Source organism: Haematobia irritans, chromosome 4 (genome assembly GCF_050003625.1).
Source record: "Haematobia irritans isolate KBUSLIRL chromosome 4, ASM5000362v1, whole genome shotgun sequence".
Classification (NCBI taxonomy): Eukaryota; Metazoa; Arthropoda; class Insecta; order Diptera; family Muscidae; genus Haematobia; species Haematobia irritans.
Window position 1 is genome coordinate 106,030,482 of NC_134400.1, and position 25,528 is coordinate 106,056,009.

Here is a 25,528-nt window from a genome sequence, read left to right on the forward strand (position 1 = left end):
AATTATAAGAAGCTAGTTGTGCTTGGTGTTTCACAAAATATAAAATGGCTCTTGTAACAATAGTGATGCAAAATACTTTCATGCGAATAGTGATGGCAAAATACTATCACAGTTGGCGATTGTTGCAGTGTCACTTACGAGTCTGTGGTAGCGATGAGGATGAAATGGAACTTTGAAATGCCGGCAGGGTGATAACCTGTAAAGCGCATAAGGTGCATTTAAAAATATGACCTTTAGTGTACCATGCACCGACTACTCATTTATCAAAAACGAATTCTTGTAATCAAATACTCCCTACATTCCCAACACTAATACGTTTTTAATGCGGCTATACATTTGTAAACAATAATCAACATTGAATAGTCAGTTTGGAGGCCAAATATGGATAATAAGGACTTAATCGTTGTAAAAGTTGAAGATGAACTTAATGCAATCAGTGGCGATGAATCGTTTGACGAATATGTGGTAATGGAACGGGATTATAAACAAGAAGAGGAGCAGCATTATACACATGAATTCTCCCATGACCCTGACTGTTCAACAACTTCCAGTGGGTTAAACGAAACACAACAATCTCTAGATGATAAAAAGTACAAAGCGAAATACTCTACTCATACCAGAAAGGCTATCGTTAACCACTTCCTCAAGCATGGTTGGACTTCAAAAAGTTACGTGGATCTATGTAAAAAAATTCCAGAAGAATATGTTAAGAGATACGAAAGTGAGTATAGAGAAAAAAACAATTATCTTACTGATAACTCTAAATGCATCGACCTCCTTTTTCAGATCATATTCGACAAACTATAGCTGGTTCTCAACAATATGTATATCAGGAATGTGAATCACTATGCTTTGAAAACATTAGCGCTTGGTTAAACTTTTTTAAGGAAATGAATGTACCAGCAAACAGTTACTACGAATCTGCTATCGTTGTAAATTCCATTGTTAAAACAGATAAATTCCCTAAACCTGACGACTTGGGCGGAGTAAATCTTAAGTAAGTAAACTCTAAGGGTGGGTATTAAGTTCGAGTTTATCCGCTAAAATCGTAATTTTTTCACTATTACTTTTCTTTACTAATACATTTTAAATATTAAAAATTTATAGAATGTTACTTTGGACTATTTCCCATCAAGTTATATTAAAATTTGCATCAAAAACTTTTAATTTTATTCTTTTTTTTTACTGATTTATTTTTAATTTTATCAGGAGTCATGTGAGGATGTCAATTATCGTATATAACGAATGAAAAACTAGGCAACACGATATTTAGGACTCACTTAGAATATTCAGACCATTGTGATACCACAGTAGTTAACTTGCCTCATATCATTGAGGTTTGTGCCAGCGATGAAAAATCAATATTAAATTGTACCAATGAGAATAAAACAATGTACATTTTTGGTTCAAATTGTACCAAATTTCAAAAATACTGGATTTGGAATATCGCCACCGAAAAGTAGAAAAATTATCAATCACCTTGTAAAAGGACAATTTCCTTTTAGAAACCAAAAAATCAGTCGTAAAATTATTAGTAATACTTAAGACCACAATTTTTGAGTATTTAAATCGTAGAACTTCGCAATCAGGGTACTGGCGGACAATTCGCTCAGATCTGGCTATTACATGGCTTGACATGAGAGAAGTTCCCATCGCCCCTCAATATTCGTGGGAAATAAAAATTCTAAATATGTTTCCTTCCAATGTCTTTGTTGTCAAAGCCTTAATCACATTTTCATGGTAAAATATTCAGTCAAGCAAGTAACAATATTAAGGATTCGTACACGAGCAATGACAATAAAACAGTGTACATTTTGGGTTCAAATTGTACCAAATTTCAAAAATACTGGATTGGAATATCGCCATCGAAAAGTAGGAAAATTATTAATCAGCTTGTAAAAGGAAAGGAAATTGGTAGAATCCAAAAATCAGTCGTAAAATTTTTGAGTATTTAAATCGTAGAACTTCGCAATCAGGGTACCTCGCACTGGCTGACAATTCGCTCATATCTGGCGATTACATGGCTTGACATGAGAAAAGTTCCCATCATCCCTCCATATTCGTCGGAAATCAAAATTCTAAATATGTTTCCTTCCAATGTCTTTATTGTCAAAGCCTACATCATATTTTATGGTAAAATAATCAGTCAAGCAAGTAGCAAAATTAAGGATTTTTACACGAGCAATACTTGCAATTTTGGGGGAAAAATTCAATATTGGAAATATACGTCTTATTAATTGAGTTAAGAAATTTTTTACATACAGTAGTTGTCCATGATCTGGCAGAATTTCCGACATGATTTTCGTATCAAGACTTAGAGTTCAATGGAAATATGTATTTTGCATTTAATCTTCCGAAATGTTATCTTTTATTGTCATGTGGTGGATATCAGAAAAATTTTTGGCGATGGGTGCCCTACACACCGCTGGCGCTTCTAGAATATTTTTGAAGACGAACTGAATATTTCACCAAATAGGACATCATAGTACAATTGTACTTTTGGAAAGTGGGATGTTCCAAATTTACTATAATTGTATCAACTTTTAAATCCCTGGTTTGTCCGATTCTATGTTTAGCTCATAAAATCGGGCAAAACTTCGAGAAGCTTTCAAACACTCAGAAACGTCATCAGCATTACTGAGAGGGCATAATCCACGAACTGCGATTGAACCCATAACCCTTTGTATGCAAAGCGGCATGCTAACCAGTGCACCACGGCGGACAATACTCGGAATACCTTTGCCTTTGCATGCAAAAACGTCAATATACCAGTTGAAAATTTGGCTTCAGAATGCTTCATTCCGATACAACAGATCGAATTCAATCGTTTTATAACAGATAGGTAGATACTATGTTCAGTTTTCAATTTGAAAACCAGCTTGTGTTCACTGCTCCTTTTGACAAGACTTGATACAAATATAATCGTGTTCATATATTTCTTTTTGTAATTTTAATTTAGGGTTTTGGTAGAAAAGCTGAAAATATTTCTCACCTTATGTAATCAGAAATTAAATGTTCGATGGATTAAATTAAATGTTCAATGCTACCTTATAATGGAAATGTAAATAGTACTGCCAATAACACCAATTTTAATAACATGTTTTTAATTTTCCAGGGCTGTGTATTCTTTTATTTGCAATGCTTTACAAGGTTTACCACAAAGTCCACTAGATCGGATTTCAGCTAAATTTTTAGCAAAGGAATTCGAGGTAAGTGCCTAAACATAAGCGATATAGAACCAATTTTAATATGCATTCGATATTTGGATGACCTCTTTTGAAATAAAATTAATAAAGTTTATAAATAATTGCTAGGAATTTTCTTTGAGAGGTCAAATGCCTCCGTTAAACACCACATTTACGTTGTTTCAAAACCAATCCCACAGCATGGTACCCTTACTATGTCGGAGTGACCACTCCAAACTACACACTTGAATATGTTGAAAATGACTATAGAAAGCAAAGACAAAGCATATTATTGAAAAGGACTCGTAAGGATACTAATGTCCTTTGTAATGGAGTAATGTTGTTTTCCTATATGGAATTGTTTATAATTCTATTATTGTATAAATTCCTCTCTACACACAAAAAAATATGTATGTCTTCAATTACGAAAATAAACCCAACTGATTTTAAAAAAAAAATTTATTGATACAATTAGTTTGCTTGTTTGTTTGTTGGTCAGCTTTTCATGTTTGCGGATGATGTCTGCTTATTTTATATGACGTGGCTTTAAAATCTTATATGGAAAAGGATTCAGCGATGTTGTTTGAGTTTGCCAGGATTAATGGCGTACTTATCAATCCAAGCAAGATAAAAGTTGTTCGTTTTCGCCCTACAGCTATTAACCATGAGTTTCGCCTGGTTATTGATGGAAAGGCCTCTGAGGAGACAAATCATGTCAAGTATTTAGGTATAGTTTTCCAAAGTAACATGTCATGGGACTTGCATACTGATGATGTGAAGAGAAAGATTGCTCCAACCATTGGTATATTATATAAATTGAAATGGAAACTCGATGAGAAGACAAAACTAATGATTTATCAATCTTTGATAATATCACATATAAATTATGTGGCTAGTGTTTATGTCTACAACAGTAATTGTAATGCTTTAAGATCGCTGCAATGCTTTCAAAATAAGGCATTGAAAGTTATTTATAATTTACCACTGAACTATCCATCAAATCCTTTGTTCACAACAGCTGCGAAGGATATTCTAACCATTTATGGAATTCATCAATTGAGTCATCATACAATAAATTTTATACAAAATTAGACACTTTGCCATACAAGAAATCAAAAAAAAAAAATCTCAGACTTCCGCTGTATAGATTGGAAAAAGTAAACAAAGAATAGATTTTACTGCAAGCTTCAAATATAATAATCTACCACAGAGTATAAAATCCATTACCAGAATCTCAACATACAAAAAAGCATGTAAAGATTATATATTAAGTAAACAAATCACTATTGTAATTACTTATATAATATATATGTTATACCAATTAGTTATTTAATACTATTAAATAAATTATATACTTTTATTATGTATAATGATGTTGCTGCTTGCCTCTATAATGCCTACTTCGCGCTGAGGCCAATACAAGAATGAATTTAAATTTATGTAGAAATAAACTTACAATAAGAAAAAACAATTAATTTCTAAGATTGTATTTTGTTTCAATTAAAAAATTTGTTGAACCAATTACATTTTTAATTTCATATTTTTTTAAAATTCAATTAAAATTTTAATTGGAAAAATTTTGGTGATATTTTTCTTTGTGTACTTAGACTAAATTTAATTTTTATGGAATTGATACTAATATTTTATATAAAACATTTTAAAGAAAAATTCCGAGAGCGAAAATATATAAAATTCCAGTATTTCGTTCCGGGAAAAACGCTTAAATCTAACCCATCACATCAATTTAATTTTTGTTTTGCACTATACTTACAGACACTTATAGATGAGGCCAATACAGAAAATGGCGATGCCCATACTCTACAAATGAGAGAAAAGCTTATCGAAACATTGCCCAGGATTAGAAATACAATACCAAATAGTTTGGATCCCCTTTGGATAACGGAAAACACCGTCGTTCAGGAATACACTTTTCCTATCGACTATATTGCAAAGACTAGTGCTAATATTTCACAAAAAAAGAAACAAAAACGAAAACTTAAAAAAGACAAGAAAGCTCTGGCTGAAACAACTTGCAACGAAGAGTGCACTAAAAAAGCCAAGAAAGATGGTACAACAAGCGATTATGTCGATGATATAAATTTCAAAAACGAACCACCAACCTCATAAAAAACAGAATTTGATAATTTTATGTATGGAATAACCATACATAGATTTATTTGTATATATATTTTTATCATATAAAGTGTATTGCATAAAAAGATTACATATAAAAAGACTATCACTTCGATGATATAAAATATTTCTATAATACAAAAATAATGTAAAAAATATTGTTATTAAAGAATCGGGACATTTCCGCCCACAGAACTCTTTTTTTATACTGCATTTGTCTACTCAGGAATTTAAATAAACGTACACTATACATTTTTGTCTTGGCACATGTTAAGCATTTTACAATAATTACTTATAATCAAAAAACATGTATTTAATACTAGACAGTTTTTTTTAATTCTTGGGAAGACAAAAATGCATTGCAGACAATAATTTTTTTTAATATTAAAATGCATAAAAACTTTATCAGTGGTACAACAAAATACTGTAATAACTAGGAATGAATATGCTCTTCTAATCTAACGAACAACCAGGGTTAAAATACAAAGCCTTATTAAATCCTCTATTAACATAATTTGCTGTTTGCAGTTGTCCTTCATCTGTACGTAATTTCGATAATTCATGTTGTATTTTCTTTATAATATCTTCGAATGATGTGTCATGAGCATTTTGTGCCATGTACTTTACAAAACTCTGTATATACCACGAGCCATATTCTGGATCACGATGTGCTTTAAAACCTTCTGAGGTGGCATAGCAAACAATTAAATCGGACAATATTGGTATATTATTAATTTTATAGTTAAACGTTATACTATCAGTCTGTACTTTTGTGTTGAATACCCCACGTTCGGACATATCACCACGACAAAATGGGAAAATGAAAATTTTTGGCTTATTAACTAAATTTTTGCAAACATGATGATGAAAACATTTTTCGATGTCCTTCACTTTGACTACAGAACCGTCACTAAAGGTAATACGTTGTACATCCTCTTCCATATTACCATGTGTCATTAGAGCCATAACAAAGCAATCAGCATTTTTAGCATAGTCGGATTGTATGAGTTCATTGAGAATTTTAAAAAAGACATCATGCGATAGATTCGTATATGAGAATAATTTGAAACCCAATTCTTTAAAAAGATGTAACAATGAATGGGCGTCCTCTTCAGCACCATCACGACGATCTTTTTCCAATAGAAAATCAATCATGTTTACCATAAAGAAAACACCACGATTCTCTTTCGATTGCATTGGGTAGGTTTCTAAACTAGGATGTTTGATAATACGTCTCGATTTCTTAACTTCAAAGGGCTCCTTTGGTCGAATTTCTCCAGTGTATTCTTTCAATGTTGTTTCAACATTAATTGATTTTGTACTGCTTCGCCTGCGATCCCTCTGAAAATACAAAAAATAATAATTTTATACAAATCATACAGCAATATATGTTACTAACTGTAAAATTTTATAAATGTAAAGTAGACAGCATACTCCATCTAATATGAACAAACACATAACACCCATTATGACTGTACTCAAAATTTTTACCAAAAACTAGGCAGAATCAAAATGATTTTCATTACAAAGCTGGTAGAAAGTGCATGGAACTTCCAAGACCTATCAGATTAACGTCGTTCTTTTCAAAGACTCTTGAAAGGATATAATGGCGTTTTCGATTGTAATTAAAACCGCAACTTTTAAGAATAACCAATAGCTCTGTAGCTTTTGAGTTTGTTGTTGTTGTAACAGTTTTTAATGTAGTTTCATCCATTTTGTTCTATGCTTGTGTAGTTCAGCTGGTAGCCAGATCAAGGAACTCTGCGACAATGATGGGGTGTGTCCAGAGTGATCTGGTAGTGAGACGGGTAGGCTTAGTTGGGCAAACAAAAAGGCGACGAGTGTCATGTGGCCCTTGATTACAGATGGGACACACGTCAGCTACGCTGCTATCAATCACTGATTAGTATAAATTGAGGCGGCTGCACTTGCCTGATCTTATTTGGGCCAAAACTACCCTTGTCCGCCGTGGGAGGTCTCTCTCCTCCGGTGCTATGGGCGGCGGTCGGACTCCAAGAACAGGATTAACCTTGTAGCTTCTCACTGCTTCAGCTACAGTATCCTCATGAATCCTGTTCAGACCTGTCTGGTATGGTCTGAACCATACCAGACAGGTCTGAATCTAGAGGTTCCTGATCTAGAGGTTCTCTTTTGTAACGCTGGATCTCGGGCTCTAGAAGGTGAAGATCAACCCTTACATTCCTGGGTGGAGGTTGACTATGATTCGGATGACAACTTCGATGGCAACCCAAGAGGTACTGCTTTGACAACATGTAGTTGTGTCGAGGCACACCAGAATATGGATGATCTTGGTCTCCGCATAAAGGTGATCCAGGGGTGTACCGCGGAGACATCCTGTTGCGGTTCTAAGGGCAGCATTCTGACGGGTCTGTATGTTATTCCACTGTGTATCGCTCGTTTGAGGTGTCCACACTGGCGCTGCATAGTTTACCACTGACCGGCCAATTGCCTTATATGGTGCAGCCGACCTTGTTTCTACCGCGGAGCTTATCACAAATTGCAGTGGCATGGGCGGACGACTTAAAAAGGCTGTCGAATGTGATCTTGGGGTAATTTGTTGTCGGAATTGTTTCGCCATCGACTCTGACATTCAACTGCCTGCGTAATTCCGCCGTCCATATAGTGAATAGTGTGGCTGAGGATTTGTTGGGAGATATCCTCCAATTTCTTGCAGTGAAATAACGGTAAGATAGGCGAGGTAGACATTCAATCGATCGCAAATGTCATCAACAATGGGTCCGGATGCCATGATTGTGCAATCGTCCGCATAAGACACAATCTCGACGCCGTCAGGAGGGGATGGAATCGAGGACAGGTAGAGGTTAAACAGTGCCGGAGATATCACCCCGCCCTGGGGAACTCCCTGTTTAACTCTACGGGGTTTTGACTTCCTGTCCCTGAATTCGACGTAGAACTGGCGTCCACACATATAATTCAGAACCCAACGCTTTGTTCCTGCCGGTAGGGACGTAATCTCGATGTCCTCGAACAATGTGGCATGGTTGACCGTATTAAGCGCCACGCGGGCCGTCCTATGACACGGCTTGGGCTGATTAGTGATATGTGTCGAAATTACATGTAAGGCTGTCGTCGTACTGTGTACCTTACGGAATCCATGTTGATGGTGGGCAGCTGGAAAATTCTCCACAAGGCTGGGGAGGAGTAGAGCCTCAAGTGTCTTGGCTACTGGCGAGAGAAGGGATATCGGTCTGTACGATTCACATATACTCGAATCTTTGCCTGGCTTCAGTAGTGGAATCACTCTTCCCATTTACCAGACATCGGGTATAATGAGTGATTCCAAGGACAAATTGAGGAGTCTGGTCAGGTACTCAACTCCCAGTATTCTCAGATGCTTCAGCATTAGCATTGAAATTCCGTCGGGGCCCAGCGCCTTGGATGGTTTCGCGCTGTTGACATTGGTAACTTCGTATGCGACGAGTGGAGACCACGTATGCGACGAGTGGCTCTATTTCGCTCTATCACTCTCGGGATGATCGACAAACTGTCGGTTGAAGTATCCCATCATCCCTTGTAGCGGGATTCGAGAGGGCTCTCACTGTTGAACACAATTTACCAGTTCCTGTGCCTAAGTTACATTTTTTGAGCTTTTGAGGTTAGGATCCCTGACGGCATTATAAATTAGCAACATTTTTAGGATAACAATATAATTTGGGGTTAAGGACTATTAGGTAAGAAGTAGAAGTAGTTATGCACCTTTATATTGAGATTTTCATAATAAACAGAGATTTTTGGATATTGAAGGCGTTTTCAATAATACAAGAAACGAAAAGGTTCTACTTGCATTGGGAAAAATGCCGTGAGCGAGAATAATTTGGATTGAGGGAATGCTAGTTCATGGAAACAAAGAAGCTGAATTAGAAGATTCCAAAAGAAATGCACCTAGGACTGCCTCAAGAGGGAGTGATGCTATCGCCCGTACTTAGGCTACTGATAGCACATGAAATTCTAACCGTTCTGAGACATAAGACGATAAGAATAGTGGCGCATGCAGATGCCATTGTTGTAATGGTGTCGGACAAATTCTTGAATACGATCTCTGATGTGATCAGACTGGGCAAGCAGCTGCGGTTTAGGAGTTAATACAAGGAAAACACACTTAGTGCTTTTGGGTTGTCTTAGGCTCCAGACAGAATATACAGCGGATCGTTTAAAGACATATTTTATCTGGCATTATAAAGCATATGTAACAAACGTCTGGTGGCCCATTACGAACCACCATAATCATATACTGAAATTAAACAGAATACAGAGTCGCTTTGGCCCTTGTTCTCGGCCAAAACCGCCCTGGAAGTATTTATAAGGAAGCCAGTGGAGCTCATACTCATGCGTCTGAAAGGCCTGATTCCGAACACACCTGAACTAGAAGCTTCACTTGGACAACTTATAAGGCCCTTGCGACTGAAAGGGCAATCTAAATTCAATTATACCCATCATAGAGGACTGGGAGGAGAACACGAACAAGGAGCCGCAGACGATCAAGCTAGACAAAGAATGCAACAGCTTTCAGGCGGAGAAATTCGCTATTGCGAAATCCGCAGAACTTCTATCGGAGAGAGCGATACGATTTAGAAGAAACACCATTATCATTTGGAATAAACAAGATTGGGACAATTACCTTGAATAATGGAACAACCACGAAGACAAAGAAAAAAGGAACTGCAATGGACCAATATGGTCTAGGTTAGGTTAGGTTAGGTTAAAGTGGCCGCCCGATTAAGATTCAGGCTCACTTAGACTATTCAGTCCATTGTGATACCACATTAACTAAAAGTACCTATTACATATGGGCACTTCTAGTTTTAACCGCTGAACCTTCTTGATTATTTTTCTTTGTTGAACCAACCAGATTGTTCCAAAAACAGTAGCAGACTGCTTAAGTTAACGTTTTCCAGATCCGCCAGTAATCTGAAGCTATATGCTCCTAAAAGTTGCTTGCGCTTTACACAAAATGCAGGACACTCACACAAGAGGTGTTTAATTGATTCTTTTTCCTCCGCATCATGACAGCTCATACAATAGTCATTATACTTCGCGCCAATAGTTTTTGCAAAATCGCCTATCAGGCAGCGACCCGTTATAGCAGATATCAGGAGTGATATCTGACGTCTCGAGAACATTAGCATATCTAGTGTGCGGTTTAAGTTGAAATGGGGCCATATTTGCTTGGTGTCGTTACAACCCTTGCTATTCTCCCATCGAACATTTGCCATCATAACAGCCTTCTCACGCAGCATGAGCTTGCAGGTAGCTAGGGGCATACCAACAAATTCTAGTTCCCCTGGAATATGTAAGGTAGTCCCTAGCCTTGCCAACTCATCCGCTTCGCAGTTCCCCGGTATGTTCCTATGGCCAGGCACCCATATTAGGTGAATATTGTACTGCTCAGCCATCTCATTGAGAGATTTGCGGCAGTCGATGGCCGTTTTCGAGTTGAGGAACACAGAGTCCAAGGATTTTATTGCAGGTTGACTGTCTGAGTATATATTAATGCCCACATTTTTTGGAACATTACTTCTCAGCCAATTCGCCACCTCTCTTATTGCTAATATTTCAGCCTGAAAAACACTACAGTGATTAGGTAATCTTTTCGCTATTCGAAGTTCCAGATCATTAGAATATACTCCGAACCCCACTTGTCCATCCAATTTGGAGCCATCAGTGTAGAAATCTATATATTCTTTATTCCCCGGGGTCTGTGTGCACCACGCCTCACTGTTGGGGATTAGAGTCTCAAACTTTTTGTCGAAAAGTGGACTCGCCAAAGTGTAATCCACTACGTTAGGCACATCTGGCATTGTTTTGAGGACAGAACTGTGACCGTAACCTTTTTCCGACCACAGCGATAGTTCGCGCAACCGCACAGCCGTTGTTGCAGCTGACTGTTTGGCCAAAATGTCTAAAGGCAATAGATGCAGCACGACATTAAGGGAATTTGTTCCTGTCTTGCTGAATGCGCCTGAAATACACAAACACGCCATACGCTGAACTTTATCTAAACAAGTCGGTTTCTGAAGTGCCGGCCACCAGACTACAACACCATATAGCATTATAGGTCTAACCACTGCCGTGTATAGCCAATGCACAATTTTTGGTTTCAGTCCCCACTTTTTTCCTATTGCCTTTTTGCACGAGTACAAAGCTACAGTTGCCTTTCTCGCCCTTTCTTCAATATTAAGCTTAAAGTTCAGCTTCCTGTCCAAAATAACGCCAAGGTATTTTGCACATTCACCAAAGGGAATTTCAATACCCCCTAAGGAAATAGGCCTAACCGTGGGAGTTTTGCGATCGTTGCAGTACATGACTAATTCTGTCTTTGCAGGATTTACCCCAAGACCATTGTCTTTCGCCCATTTCTCAGTCATCCGGAGGGCCCTCTGAATAATATCTCTGATTGTGGATGGGAATTTTCCCCTGACTGCCAGAGCCACATCATCTGCGTATGCCACCACTTTTATCCTTTCTTTTTCTAGAGTAACCAGAAGGCTATTTATAGCAACATTCCAAAGAAGAGGTGATAGGACTCCTCCTTGGGGAGTGCCTCTGTTCACATACCTTTGTATGTTTGCTTGTCCTAGTGTGGCTGAAATACGTCTCTTCATTAGCAGTTCGTCTAACAGCCTGAGTATACATGGATCAACATTCAGAGTTGTCAGTCCATTTAATATCGAGCTCGGATGGACATTATTGAACGCCCCTTCGATGTCTAGAAACGCCACGATTGTGTATTCTTTGACAGATAGTGAGCTTTCAATAAAGCTGACTAGTTCATGTAGTGCGGTCTCAGTAGACCTGCCCTTCGAGTATGCATGCTGTCGTTTCGAGAACAAACTTGAATCGATGCTAGTTCTAAGATAAATATCTATCATCCTCTCCAGAGTCTTAAGTAGGAATGAGGATAAGCTGATTGGTCGGAAATCCTTCGCCCTCGAGTGAGAGGCTTTTCCCGCTTTAGGTATGAAAACGACTTTTGTTTCCCTCCACTTTCCTGGGATATATGATAAGTTGATACATCCTTTATATATCACCGACAACCAGGGGATAATTTTGTCAGTTACAGCTTGTAACTCCGCCGGAGTAATTCCATCAGGTCCAGGGGATTTGAATGGTCCAAAGCTATTTAGCGCCCATCTTATTCTAGTTTCCGATACAATTTCCTCGACAGGAAACGACCGCTGAGCAACTGTGGCACCGCCAGTACATGGTTCAACCGTCTGATTTCCAGGAAAATGTGTGTCCAATAGTACCTCCAGCGTCTCCTTACTGGACGTTGTCCAATTGCCCTCCGATGTTTTAATGAAACCTGGAGCGGAGTTGGTGGATGCTAGAACCTTCCGTAGTCTGGAAGCCTCGGACGTATTCTCAATACTGCTGCAGTAAGCATTCCAAGAGTTATGCTGAGCCTTTCTCAGTTCTCGCTTGTATCCTCTCAGATTCTTCTTGTAAGCGTCCCAGTCCTCAGGGGCTCTGGTGGACTTTGCCTTGTTAAAGAGCTTCCTGCAGGATTTCCTCATATTACTTAATTCCGTAGACCACCATGGTGGTCGATGTTTCCCCCTTGGCTTTCCTCTAGGGCATGCAGCTTTCAGTGAGATGTTGAAGGCCTTAGTAATCCGCTCCACTGCGTGTTCGATATCTTGCACATTTCTCATATTTGTCTCTGTTATTTCCGGTATCATCATATTGAACGATTCCCTATACCTATTCCAGTCAGCTTTCCTAACATTTGGCGGAAATATGATCTTGGTGATATGAACGTCAAATTTGAAACTGATGTAGCGATGATCTGAGAAGCTGTGTTCACTTAAAACCTGCCACTCAGATATCATTTCATTTAGTTCTTGCGAGGCCAAGGTGATGTCCAAAACCTCTTGCCTGTTTTTAGTGACAAAGGTTGGGACATCTCCCTTGTTGCAAACTACCAGATTAGTACGCAAAATAAACTCTATTAGCGACTCTCCCCTTGCATTAGTATCACTACTTCCCCATATACTATGATGTGCATTCGCATCGCATCCCATAATGAGTTTCGCCTTTGTTTTCAGTGACTCCTCCACTAAGGTCTTAACGGCATATGGAGGCATCTCCCTGTCATGTCCCATGTAGACCGAAGATACCCAATATGTGCATTTGGCTATTTCTAAACTTGCAACGACAGTGTCTGTATTGCACATTGAGGGAAGCAGAAACAAATTGAGCTCGTTTTTAGCAATTATACAGGCTCGATTTACATCATTACCAGTATACTGCAATAGTTTGAACCCCGGAGTACTTAATTCACATATTTTGTTTTTGTAAACATATGGTTCTTGAATAAGAACTATATCTATGTCCCCTTTCATCAGGAGAACTTTTAAGGCAGCACATGCAGCCTTACAATGATGAAGATTTATCTGGAGGATCCGTAGGACCATCGAGATTTTCAACAACCGTCACATCAGCCGCTTCGATCGAGTCATCAAGAATGTCCTCTTCAGAGATATCGGTGATTCTCGCAATAACCATAGGTTCGACTTTGGTGAGTTCTGAGGCAATAGAAGCCTCCTCACGCATACGGTATCTATCCATGTCTTCAACTTTGGTATCTCCCTCGACTTCGCAAGAGGATCCGCTTACTTCTGATTCAGACAGAGGCTTGTCCATTTCTGAATCCTTTAGCTGATCGTTTTTATACACCTTCATTTGGATATAATGAAAGCCATAACATACACGGCCCTGGGACTTTGCCAGATGTGGCAAAGACTGAGTGTTCAATATAAACACTGCATGCCGTCTTGGTCCATCCACTTCATCCAAACGGCCAACCTTCCAATCAGCTGTTGGAAGATCTGGATTGCATCGTTTCAGTCTATTTAAAATAGATTCAGGGTCAGAAGGGTTTGCAGGTATCCAGGCATGTGCTCTAGGTCTAGCCGGTATGTCTTTCTTCTCGACTAACTCTAGAGCAGCTCCTTCCCAAACTTCACCAATTAGTATCAGAGCAGCTTTAAAACATTCTATAGACCTCTGGTCCTCAAATGCGACTAGCTTAAATCGTCCTTGATACCAACCAGCCTCTTGGTGTCGAGGATCTGGGCCGGGAAACTTTTCCAGTACCTGTGAGTAGACGACAGATAGAGCATTCTCAATTTCCCCCCATTTTTGCTTTGGAACCATACCGTCCAATGCTCCTTTATTAATGATAGCCATCACAAGGCTATCTTTAGCAACTGAGGCAAACGATCTTTGATCCCTTTTGGAGGATGGCAGCTCATCCGGCGATCGTTCCCTTTTTCCAGTCTCAAGAATTCCTTGAGCCCATTTTAAGGAATCGCTTTGTTTAGCCGACAACGTGCTTGGGTCGACTGATCCTAACTTCTTTAGGATAAACAAAGCATTTCTGCGTTCCTTGAATCTCTTTCGTGAGGGATTACCTCCTTTTGATGTCGTTACCTTAGAAAAAGTTCGACTTGTCAGTGTGTCGCCACCTGTCGACCCGTCTACAGGTCGACTAATTGGGCCTAACTCTTGGTCATTGCCCAGATTTATAACTCCAGTCGATACCCGTCCACTGGGCCCTGAAGTTAGCAACCCAGTGGATGACTTGGAATTTCGCTGCATGGTGGCTTAATATCCCACCACACTTGAAATTCGTAGTAGGTACCTATTACTATGAGTTTATCCGCTATTGAAAAAAACACGTCCGTTCCGTTCGACGGCTGAATAGGAATGGTCTAAGTGGACACCAAATTCTTTTCCATGGATTTATGTCATCCTTCATTACTTAACCTAAAGGTGAGTACTAAGCACGAGTTTAGCCGCTAAAATCAAAAACTTTTAATATAACTTGATGGGGAATAGCCCAAAGAATAAGGTTTATATTCTTTAAAATGGGTTAAAGAAAAGTAATCGTGAACCAAGTATATACGGCCGTAAGTTCGGCCAGGCCGAATCTTATGTACCCTCCACCATGGATTGCGTAGAAACTTCTATGAAAGACTGTCATCCACAATCGAATTACTTGGGTTGTAGTAATACTTACCGATGGCAAGGTCCTTAAAACTGCTTAACATCGTCTTCTAAATTGTAAGTCCATACGTGGTATAAGACAAAAAAGGTATATATAAGTAAGTCTACAAATAACTACGATCCGATATGGACTTTTGCGTGGTAATTAGAGAGCCAGTGATTGGGGATCGATTTATCTGAGGGCTATATATAACTATATACCGATATGGACTTAGGTATCAGGATCACTTAAACTATTCAGTTGGAGCCACCGTGGTGCAATGGCGTTCCACATTGCAATGAAATCCTCAGAAATGTCACGAGCATTACTGAGGTGGGATAATCCTCCGCTGAAAAACTATTTGTTGTTCGGTCGAAGCAGGAATCGAACCCACGACCTTGTGTATGCAAGGCGGGCATGCTAACCATTGCACCACGGTGGCATCCTATGGGCCTAGTTTGGCATGGTTGTTAGCGGCCATATACTAGCACAATGTACCAAATTTCAACTGAATCATGTGAAATTTGCTCCTCCAAGAGGCTCCAAAACCAAATCTGGGGATTGGTTTATATGGGTGCTATTTCAATTTCAATTTTATTTGTTCGAAGTTTCACACACAATAAGATATTATAATCTTTTGATTGCAGTGTGTGGTAGAGTTAAGGGCTACGGAGGTCAAATTTGGGGATCGGTTTATATGGGGGCTATATATAATTATGGACCGATGTGGACCAATTCTTGCATGGTTGTTAAATACCATATACTAACACCACGTACCAAATTTCAACCGGATCGGATGAAATTTGCTTCTCCAAAAGACTCCGGACGTTAAATATGGGAACCGGTTTATATAGGGACTATATAATTATGGACCGATATGGACCAATTTTTGCATGATTGTTAGATACCACGTACCAAATTTCGACCAGATCGGATGAAATTTGCTTCTCCAAGAGGCTCCAGAGGTCAAATCTGGGTATCGGTTTATATGCGGGCTATATATAATTATGGACTGATATGAACCAATTTTTCAATGATTGTTAAATACCATATACTAATACCACGTACCAAATTTCTACCGGATCGGATGAATTTTTATGCTCCAAGAGGCTCCGGAGGTCAAATCTGGGGATCGGTTTATATGGGGGCTATATATAATTATGGACCGATGTGGACCAATTCTTGCATGGTTGTTAGAGACCATATACTAACACCACGTACCAAGTTTCAACCGGATCGACATCTAGGCATCTAGGAATTACCAGTTTCTTTACATTGATTTTCAACGTTTGAATTATGCTTCTGTGGAGCCTATTCGTAGGAAGTGCATTATTTTTAATTCAATCTATCATCTAGTTGACACTAACCTTAGTATTGATATGATGAAGTCTAGAATTTTAGCATATTTGGATAACTAATACATTTGTTTTATTGAATAACCTAATATTTGATCTTGTGTTTTAATATATCCGGCTGATGAGTCCTTTTCTGTAGCTGGTCAAATCCCTCTGCCTCCACCCGGCCATGGTCTGGATCATGGTGTGTACGCTTTCCCTACGTCATGGGGACGAGGCCCCCACGGTCGGAAGGGGTGGGAAAGTGGACGAATGGACCGTTCGTTAAAAAAAAGAGGCTCCGGAGGTCAAATCTGGTGATTGGTTTATATGGGGGCTTTATATAATTATGGACAGATATGAACCACGTACCAAATTTCAACCGGATCGGATAAAATTAGCTTGCAAAACCATCCAACCTACATCAATAACAACTACTAATGCCAAGTTTGAAGTCGGTAGCTTGTTTCGTTCGGAAGTTAGCGGACGGACCACGACCCAGAATATATATACTTTATGGGGTCTTAACATAGAGCAATATTTCAATGTGTTACAAAAGGAATGAAAAATTAATTTACCGCCCATCCTATGGTGGAGGGTATAAAAACGGCTAAACTCAAACTAACAAGAGTGATGCTATCGCCCGTACTTAGGCTACTGATAGCACATGAAATTCTAACCGTTCTGAGGCATAAGACGATAAGAATAGTGGCGCATGCAGATGCCATTGTTGTAATGGTGTCGGACAAATTCTTGAATACGACCTCTGATGTGATCAGACTGGGCAAGCAGCTGCGGTTTAGGAGTTAATACAAGGAAAACACACTTAGTGCTTTTGGGTTGTCTTAGGCTCCAGACAGAATATACAGCGGATCGTTTAAAGACATATTTTATCTGGCATTATAAAGCATATGTAACAAACGTCTGGTGGCCCATTACGAACCACCATAATCATATACTGAAATTAAACAGAATACAGAGTCGCTTTGGCCCTTGTTCTCGGCCAAAACCGCCCTGGAAGTATTTATAAGGAAGCCAGTGGAGCTCATACTCATGCGCCTAGTCATTGCACCAGAACATATCCGTTATGCTTTCGTAGTTTATTAAATGCCAAATTCATACAACATAAAAATATATGTGCTAGTGAAATTGCGTGTGTTTTAATTGCCTCTATTTTCAACTCCTTTATCATTCTGAAGTTGAAATCCACATTACCAAAGATTGTTAGATGTATGTATATCTAAACTTAAAATTTATCTAACTTGCTTGATTGATATGTAATGTATCATGAATTTAAATTTATTGGAATTAGTTTGAACTTACCTCCACATAGGGGGTATCGCGTATATCCACATCATTATTAACACTACAGCGCCTATCATCTATATGTGTAACATTATTGTCGTTGGGATCATTTTCATCGGGTGGTGTTACAGGCGCTGCTTGTTCCTTTTGGCTATGGATTGATATATACGGATCATTGCCCATCAACAATCCCAATGCACCATCGTATTTTAAATCGGATAGTATACGGCGGAGCTTTAGGAAAGCTTCTGGCCCCCGTTTTGTTATTTTAATAAAGAGTTTCTTATGACGTTCGATTCGAATTTGTTCATCGGTCATTGGCTCTCCAGTATCTGAAAATTCAATTCGATTTACATTTTGCAACATTACTGGACTAAGAAGACCTGTGATCACACAAGCATGCGACAACTGTTCAAAATTAGTGCGTTGTATTAGACCATCGATATTCTCATAAATAAGTTTTCGATGTTTATCATCCATAATTGCTGTGGTGGAGGTGGAAGAGCTTGACAAAAAAAAGTGCAGTCTATATGCTTTATTCTATTGTTGTCGATGCTGCTGCTATTCTATGGCAATGCACTTGTTGTATATATTATATCGGCTGGCAGTAATGAGTAATGGGAATATGTTTAGGAAGTAATTAAGATTCTCCTACTTTCATATATGGCATTCGAATCTCTCACGGTGAATGAATTGACGTTTTCCGTTTGCTCTGTAGTTGTACGTATGTGCGTTTTCTCAAAAAATTCCTTTGTCTTCAATTATTTTGGAGGATTTTTTCCAAATCCTTATTTTTTCAAAAGCAAATTATTTTTATTTTGCGAAAATCTTGAATCCTTATTCACGATTTTATCTATTATACAATTAATTTTATGAATAACTTAATTGTTAAAATTATAAAATTGGAATACATTTGTTGTTTAATAGTAGTTGTTTTACACTTAATTAATTTTTTTTTTTTTCGTTAATAAAATTTCTCTTGAAACAAAAGGTACGACGAACAAAACACAAATAACTCTGGTTTTTTTTTTTTTTGTGTTGTAGTTAAATTATGGCGATGTTTGAACCATCAAAAGCCAGGTTGTTAAACGATCGATGTACCACAAAAATACATCTATGAATTGTTACGTCCAGGTGACCAGCTACTCCCAGCAGGTCTTCAGCTTCATACAACGAAAAAAGGGGGCCCTTATTAGATCCAGTCTATTAGGGCGCCTTGGTGTGAGTGGCTTCTGTGACGAGTGTTTCAATATCCATATGAGTACTTCATTTTCCAATTCTTAGTGAAAAAAATTATTAAAAATTGATGCTAATAAACAATCATCAACTTTTGAATTAGTGTAGTGGATAAGAGTAGATGTTTCTATAATCATAGTAATATATTTCATTAGTGTATAAATCAGGTACAAATAGTTATAACGAGCGCATATAAAATTTATGCATTAAACAGATACTATATCTATATCACAGATCATATCACAGCGATATCTGATTAGGCCTCAGATTGCCATGTTTGTTTCACAAATAAATTTTGCTAATTTTTCATATAATTCCATATTCTTTGACAAAAGAATGTCATCAATCGAGCAATAATCATTGAAAAAGTCATATTTGTTTCTTAATTCAGCATGTTTTACACAATCAAAGATGGCATGATGTGTCGTGTCCATTTGCCAACATCGATCACATATAGGAGTTGATATTGCCCCTATTTTATATAGAAAGGGTTTATCATATAAATGGCCAGTGAGTAGTCTGTTTATAATCTTGGTTTCCTTGGGGCTTAGATTAGTGGACGCATACAAGGGTTTGTCCATCACACTATTGTAGACCTTGAAATAATCTTTGCCATGGGTCCTCGATATTTCTATAAATTGGTTGTTCCATCTACGCCATAACTGGTCTTCAATAACTCTTAAGGCCTCTTTCTCAGTGTACTTTACTTCGAGAGGCGCTCCACAGGATGTCGCCATTTTAGCGATCTCGTCCGCCTCTTCATTAATTCTAATATTTCTGTGGCCAGGAATCCAGACCACATGGCATAATTCAACATCGGAGCTCTCTAATTTTGAGTGGAAATTCAAGGCGATATAATTATTGTCATTAGCACAAGCCAAAACCTTACACGCAGCAAGGCTATCAGTGAAAATGACAATTTTTTCGTACTCATTTTCAACTGCAATTTGCAAGGCTTTATATAGAGCTACCATCTCACCAAACATGGAGGAGGCCTTGAAATTGATTTTAAAATAAAATCTATTTTCAAGCCCCGGTATATAAATACCACAGCCCGTGGTGTCTTCAGCTACAGAGGCGTCCGTCGAGATGATGACAAAACCATTTTCTTTATACCACTCTATGTTCTGATTGTAGATGGCATGAATGACTTCATCTGGTGTTTCATCTTTTTTACTAGATAATAGGTTGAGTGTAACAGAGCATTTATCAGAGGATTTACAATTAGAGACGTATTCAATATTATCAAAAACCTCTTTAAAGTCATGATAAACATGGCTATAACTGGACTTGACCAGGGGATTGTCAGAGACAATATCAAACAACTCAAAGTTATATTTCTTAACATTCATCAATTCTTTAGCCGTAAGCAACATAGCCCTGAACTCGGGAGGCAGTTCATGCGCTAAAGCATATAAAGAGTGAACAGGTGTGTTTCTGCAGATGCCCAGGCACCTCCTAAGCATGTTATTTTGTAATCTTGCAATCCTTTTGTTTACATATAGGGGGGAATGTGAAGTGGTCGTTCTTGCATACTCAATCTTAGATCTTACACAGCCCTTATAAAAGTTTAAGGCCACCCTCGGGTGCAAACCACCTTTAATAGACGTAAGACATTTCAGCATGTTGACTCTATTTTGAGTCTCTTTGGTAATCGAGACGTAGTGCTCATTAATTGATAGGGAGTTGGTAATAATTCTACCCAAAAACTTCATTTTTTTGACTTGAGGAATATTTACCTCACCAATAGTCAGGCCAATGACCTTTTTGCTACCTTTAGCAAAATACATAGTGTTGCATTTTTCAGGATTAAAGGATAAATTCAATTTATCACAATTTTCCGCAAACAACGCAGTTTTACATACAAGATTTCTTTGTGCCCTCTCAAACACCTTATCATATGACATCAAAACAAAATCATCTGCATATTGGAACAATTGTGTACAATTATTTTCAATATTATGAAGACCAGCTGTATATAAATTGAAAAGGATGGGCGAGAGACAACTGCCCTGCGGAAGACCATTTCGCACAATGACTTCCTCCCTTCCCAGCTTTAATTTCCTAAAGGATAAGAAGTTGATAATCCAGTCACAATACATGCGATCAAGTCGACCATCAATTAACATTTTATGAAGAATGCCAAGATTCACACAATTGTAGGCATTCCCAACATCTAGGGCAAGAATCATGACTTTATAGTTATTTTCTTTTAAAATGGCAATTCTATGTAGAAGCTCGTTGAGACAATTGTTAGTAGAGGAATGTTTTTTATAAGCAAAAGACCTTCTAGGTATGAGTTCATTTGCTTTAATTTGTGGCGTAATTCGCTCCTTGACCATGAGATTAATGCACTTCAAGAAAACAGAAATAAGCGAGATGGGTCTATAACTACTAATATCGCTATAGTTCTTATTTGGCTTGGGTATTGGTACAATTTTAACAGTTCTCCAACTGTCAAAAATGTTGTTATTGACAAAAGCATTATTCATTGCCGTGAGCAGTGCTCTCTTGGAGATACCAGGCAATGCCTTTAACATGGTGTATGTTATACCATCGTCACCAGCTGCTGAATTGGTTTTCCTCTTATTTAAGCAATCTTCCAACTCTTCAAAAGTAAAAAGTTCAATTCTCAAACCAGTCTTCTCTTCCTTTCCCAGTATCAGGGGTTCCGAAACACCAACTACCTGCCTCTCCAGCATCTCCAAGTATTCCTTATTTCTTTCCATATTCCATGAGTCTCCTTTTGGTTTATTCCGGCCACGTATGTTGTTTATAAATTTCCAAGCCATTCTAGTATTGGGTGTCTTGTTAATCTCCTCAATTTTCTCCAAAAAACTTGATTTTTTTGCTTTCTTGACCTCCGATTTCCATTTTTCAATCTCCTTCCTTGCAGACTCAAGGTTTTCAAAGGAAGGATTAATTCTCGCTTTCTTATTTGCTGCAAGCTGCCTCCTGAATAACGTCTTCAGCTCATTTGTCCACCAGTATTTTGGGGCTTTATCATTGTCAATCTCACTTGTCGCAAATGCAATTTCATCTTTCAGAGTGCGTTCAATCGTATCAAAACAAGGTTCGAGTTCCACTTCATTTAACGATTTCATTAATTTATATCTGGATAAAAATTTAATCCTTTTCATGTTTCCTACCTCAATCGTTACAGTTATAGGAAAATGGCGGCTGCCTCCGATATACCCTTGATTTACCTCCCAAGAGCCTGATAAATCAGCACTAATGAAAGACAAATCCAAAACCGAACCTTGCGATTCACCATTTCGCTGAAAAGTGATTCTACCATCATTTACACATATCAGTCTGGAGTCACTAATAATTGACTCAAGTTCCTTGCCTTTTCTATTCGAGACGACATCACCCCATATGATGTTTCTGGCGTTGAAGTCACCCAGCATAACCACATTCTCGCAACAGTCCAAAAAAAGGCATAACCTCCCAACTTCCATCACAAAAACGTCAGCAGGTAGGCTTGGCGGAAAGTAGACTGCTACAAAAACTAGATTTTTTCTCAGGTTTGTTGTTTTTACAATAAGCACATCCAATTCAGTTTCAAACTTCATAACAGCATATCTTATGTTTTTTCTTAGGCCAATGGATACACCTCCATAACCATCAGCTCTAAATCGTTGTATCAAATTAAAATTTATCAATCTGTTGCAATTATCGGGGTTTTCAGCAAAAATTTCAGATAATACAACTACGTCATAATCATAATTATTCAGAAAAAATTCAATAGAGTTTTTATTCTTAGTAAAAGATTGTACATTATATTGCAAAATTTTGACCATTATTATTATTAACCATATATATATCGTTGTATTCAGGAGAGCTAATACCACATTTATTCAAACGTGTAGAAAAATGACTCATCGCATCCAAAGCTGCAGAGTTTCCTGACATTCTCATGAAGTCTACCATGAAACGCATCATCTCACTGGTGATTTTCTCCAACTCTGTCACTCTTTTGTCATCTGTCATATAGACAGGGGCAGAAGGTTGAGATTCGGCAAACATCCTTGGCTGCATCTGAACTCCTTTTTGATGAATATACTGCTTTTTTTTCTTTTTCAGGATTGAGCTATAGGTATACGGAGTGAGGATTTCATTCACTTCCTTATCCTTGTTGTTCACACACTCATTTACTTTATTACTTGTCTTCTTGTTTATCATCATCTCTGGAAACTGGTCATCGTCCTCCAATAAGTCAAACCGATTCTGGCTCTTGTAAAGCTCAACCACCTCTCTTTTGGACATCTTTTTCTTAGTCATTATCTTGTTTGTAGCAATTTCTTGCTGCCAAACTGGGCACTTCTCCTTCTCATCCGCTAAGTGATTCTCACTTTTACATAGAATGCATTTCTTTTTTTCACACTTACTGTCACAAATTTCTTCATTCGCCCCACATTTCAGACAACGTTTTTTTGATCTACACCCATTCCTCGTATGTCCCAACCTGCCACAATTGTGACATTGACGTACAGCAGGATAAAAGGTGTCAACATTTAGCACAGTTTTTTCATAGATTATCCATTTCGGGTGATCATCACCACAAAAACCCACTTTTACCGTCTCAGTGGGATGCCAGACATTTGGATCTTCTGGATCTCTTTTTGTGAATCTTTTTACAGACAGAATTTTCTTCCCTGAAATCGCCCTAGCCATGATATCCTCTTCACTAAAGCAAAGAGGTACGTCTCTAATTACCCCATACGTCTCAATGAAACTTCTTGGGACAAAAGCCCTCAATTTCCTATTCCTCAACTCTTCATTGTCTAGAAAGCGGTTAGCTGATTGAATATCTTCAAAGGTAAGTTTATATAGAGTCACCCCTATAGCAACTACCTTTTTGATTTTCTCAAACTCATCCGCCTTGATATCTTTTATTTTAGAGATGAAATATAAACCATTTTTAACTTTTCTATTTGACATGTTGTCAGCCTCAGAAGAGTCTACCAAAACTACAATCTCACCTGCATGATCCTCCGAATAACGAACCTCCGCATCTCTCACCTTTCGTTTTTTGGGGTCACTCACAGTCTCATCCTCTCGTCTCCTTATGTTTTTGCCACACCTCTCTTCGCCATCCACTCCATCTCTTTCTCCATCTACATCATCATCTGCCACACACCGCTTAGCGTCGTCAATAAAATTTTTTGTCCTCATGGGACGCGTCATCTTTTGGTTTTTAACCACTTTTTCATTGGTATCTATTCGGCATATTATCATTGAGCTTGAGGGTCCTGCCCTCACCTCTTTTTCACTCATCTTGGCCTCCACACTGGCCCCAAACACTTTTACGTCACACCACTCACACAAATTACTTTATTGTTTTCGCTCCAAAGCAATACAGAATCTTCACAAATTAATCCACTAAAACATTTAGTGGCTCAAAAAGAGTCTACAATACTGTTCAGAACAGTAAAAACACTTATTAAATTCACGATTTTCACCGATCAAAAAATTCCAAAAAAATCTCTCAGAAAAAAAGCGTCTGTATACACCAAGATGGCTGCCGGAAGTGATAACTCTGGTTGAAATCAAGTGTTGTGAAATTCAATAAAGTGTCAATGGAAATCGATTATGACTGCTTGCACTTTAATCGATTACTTTTCTATAAATATTCGATTTCGAAATCAGCACCCGTTCAGATAACAAGATTATTTGTACAACTTTTAATGGCTATACACAACAACAAATATGAAGACTTCGAGATTTTAGCCGTCTCCGACCATTTTTTTGCCAGTCGACGCCGCCGCTGAATATGTCGCCTCAAATTTATCCGCCAATTAATGAAAAAATTGACTTAATGCTCCGTCCAGAATATAAGTTTATCCGGACGGAATGTCTGTGTTTGAAAAGAATCTTATAGTGTGGCTAATTGATACGAATTTTCGGCGATGACTAAATATTCGATAAATGTTTTATCGATTCCATTAATAAGCAGCAGCAGTGTTTGTAAAGAATCGTACAGTGTGGCCGAACGCTAAGAATTGTCGGACGTAAGTAAAATATCGATAAATGTGTTATCGATCCCATAAACAAGCAGCAATATCGATTATGTCTTCGAACATAACTTATATTGTAGCCAATATTTGGGATATGTCTGGACGACGCATTAACTTTATATTATGCGCCATCCAGAAATTTGTTATCGATGCCATTAACAAGCTGCGGTATCGATTGTCTTTGGTCATAACTTATAATGTGGCCAGTATCTGGGATATGTTCGACAACAGCACTGTAGTAAAGCGGACCTTAGACGGTCGGATAAAGCGGATCTTAGACGGTCG

The 25,528-nt window shown here is 38.2% G+C and overlaps 3 protein-coding genes across 3 annotated transcripts; 1 reads left to right on the top strand and 2 right to left on the bottom strand.

Annotated features, from left to right (window-relative positions):
* The first annotated feature begins 306 nt into the window (after positions 1-306).
* LOC142236845 (uncharacterized) lies at positions 307-5,513 on the top strand. The gene is made up of 4 exons (XM_075308129.1): positions 307-721; positions 787-997; positions 3,116-3,209; positions 4,959-5,513. Exons 1-4 carry the CDS (start codon positions 382-384, stop codon positions 5,310-5,312), a joined length of 999 nt encoding a protein of 332 aa, XP_075164244.1. The 5' UTR covers positions 307-381; the 3' UTR covers positions 5,313-5,513.
* Positions 5,322-18,995, bottom strand: Dronc (Death regulator Nedd2-like caspase). The gene is made up of 2 exons (XM_075308128.1): positions 18,006-18,995; positions 5,322-6,659 (listed from the first exon to the last, which is right to left on the bottom strand). The coding sequence occupies exons 1-2, from the start codon at positions 18,465-18,467 to the stop codon at positions 5,772-5,774; spliced, it is 1,350 nt and encodes a 449-aa protein (XP_075164243.1). The 5' UTR covers positions 18,468-18,995; the 3' UTR covers positions 5,322-5,771.
* Positions 18,996-19,003: 8 nt separating this feature from the next.
* On the bottom strand, positions 19,004-24,755 carry LOC142236846 (uncharacterized). The gene is made up of 2 exons (XM_075308130.1): positions 24,209-24,755; positions 19,004-19,266 (listed from the first exon to the last, which is right to left on the bottom strand). The coding sequence occupies exons 1-2, from the start codon at positions 24,501-24,503 to the stop codon at positions 19,130-19,132; spliced, it is 432 nt and encodes a 143-aa protein (XP_075164245.1). The 5' UTR covers positions 24,504-24,755; the 3' UTR covers positions 19,004-19,129.
* Positions 24,756-25,528: the final 773 nt, after the last annotated feature.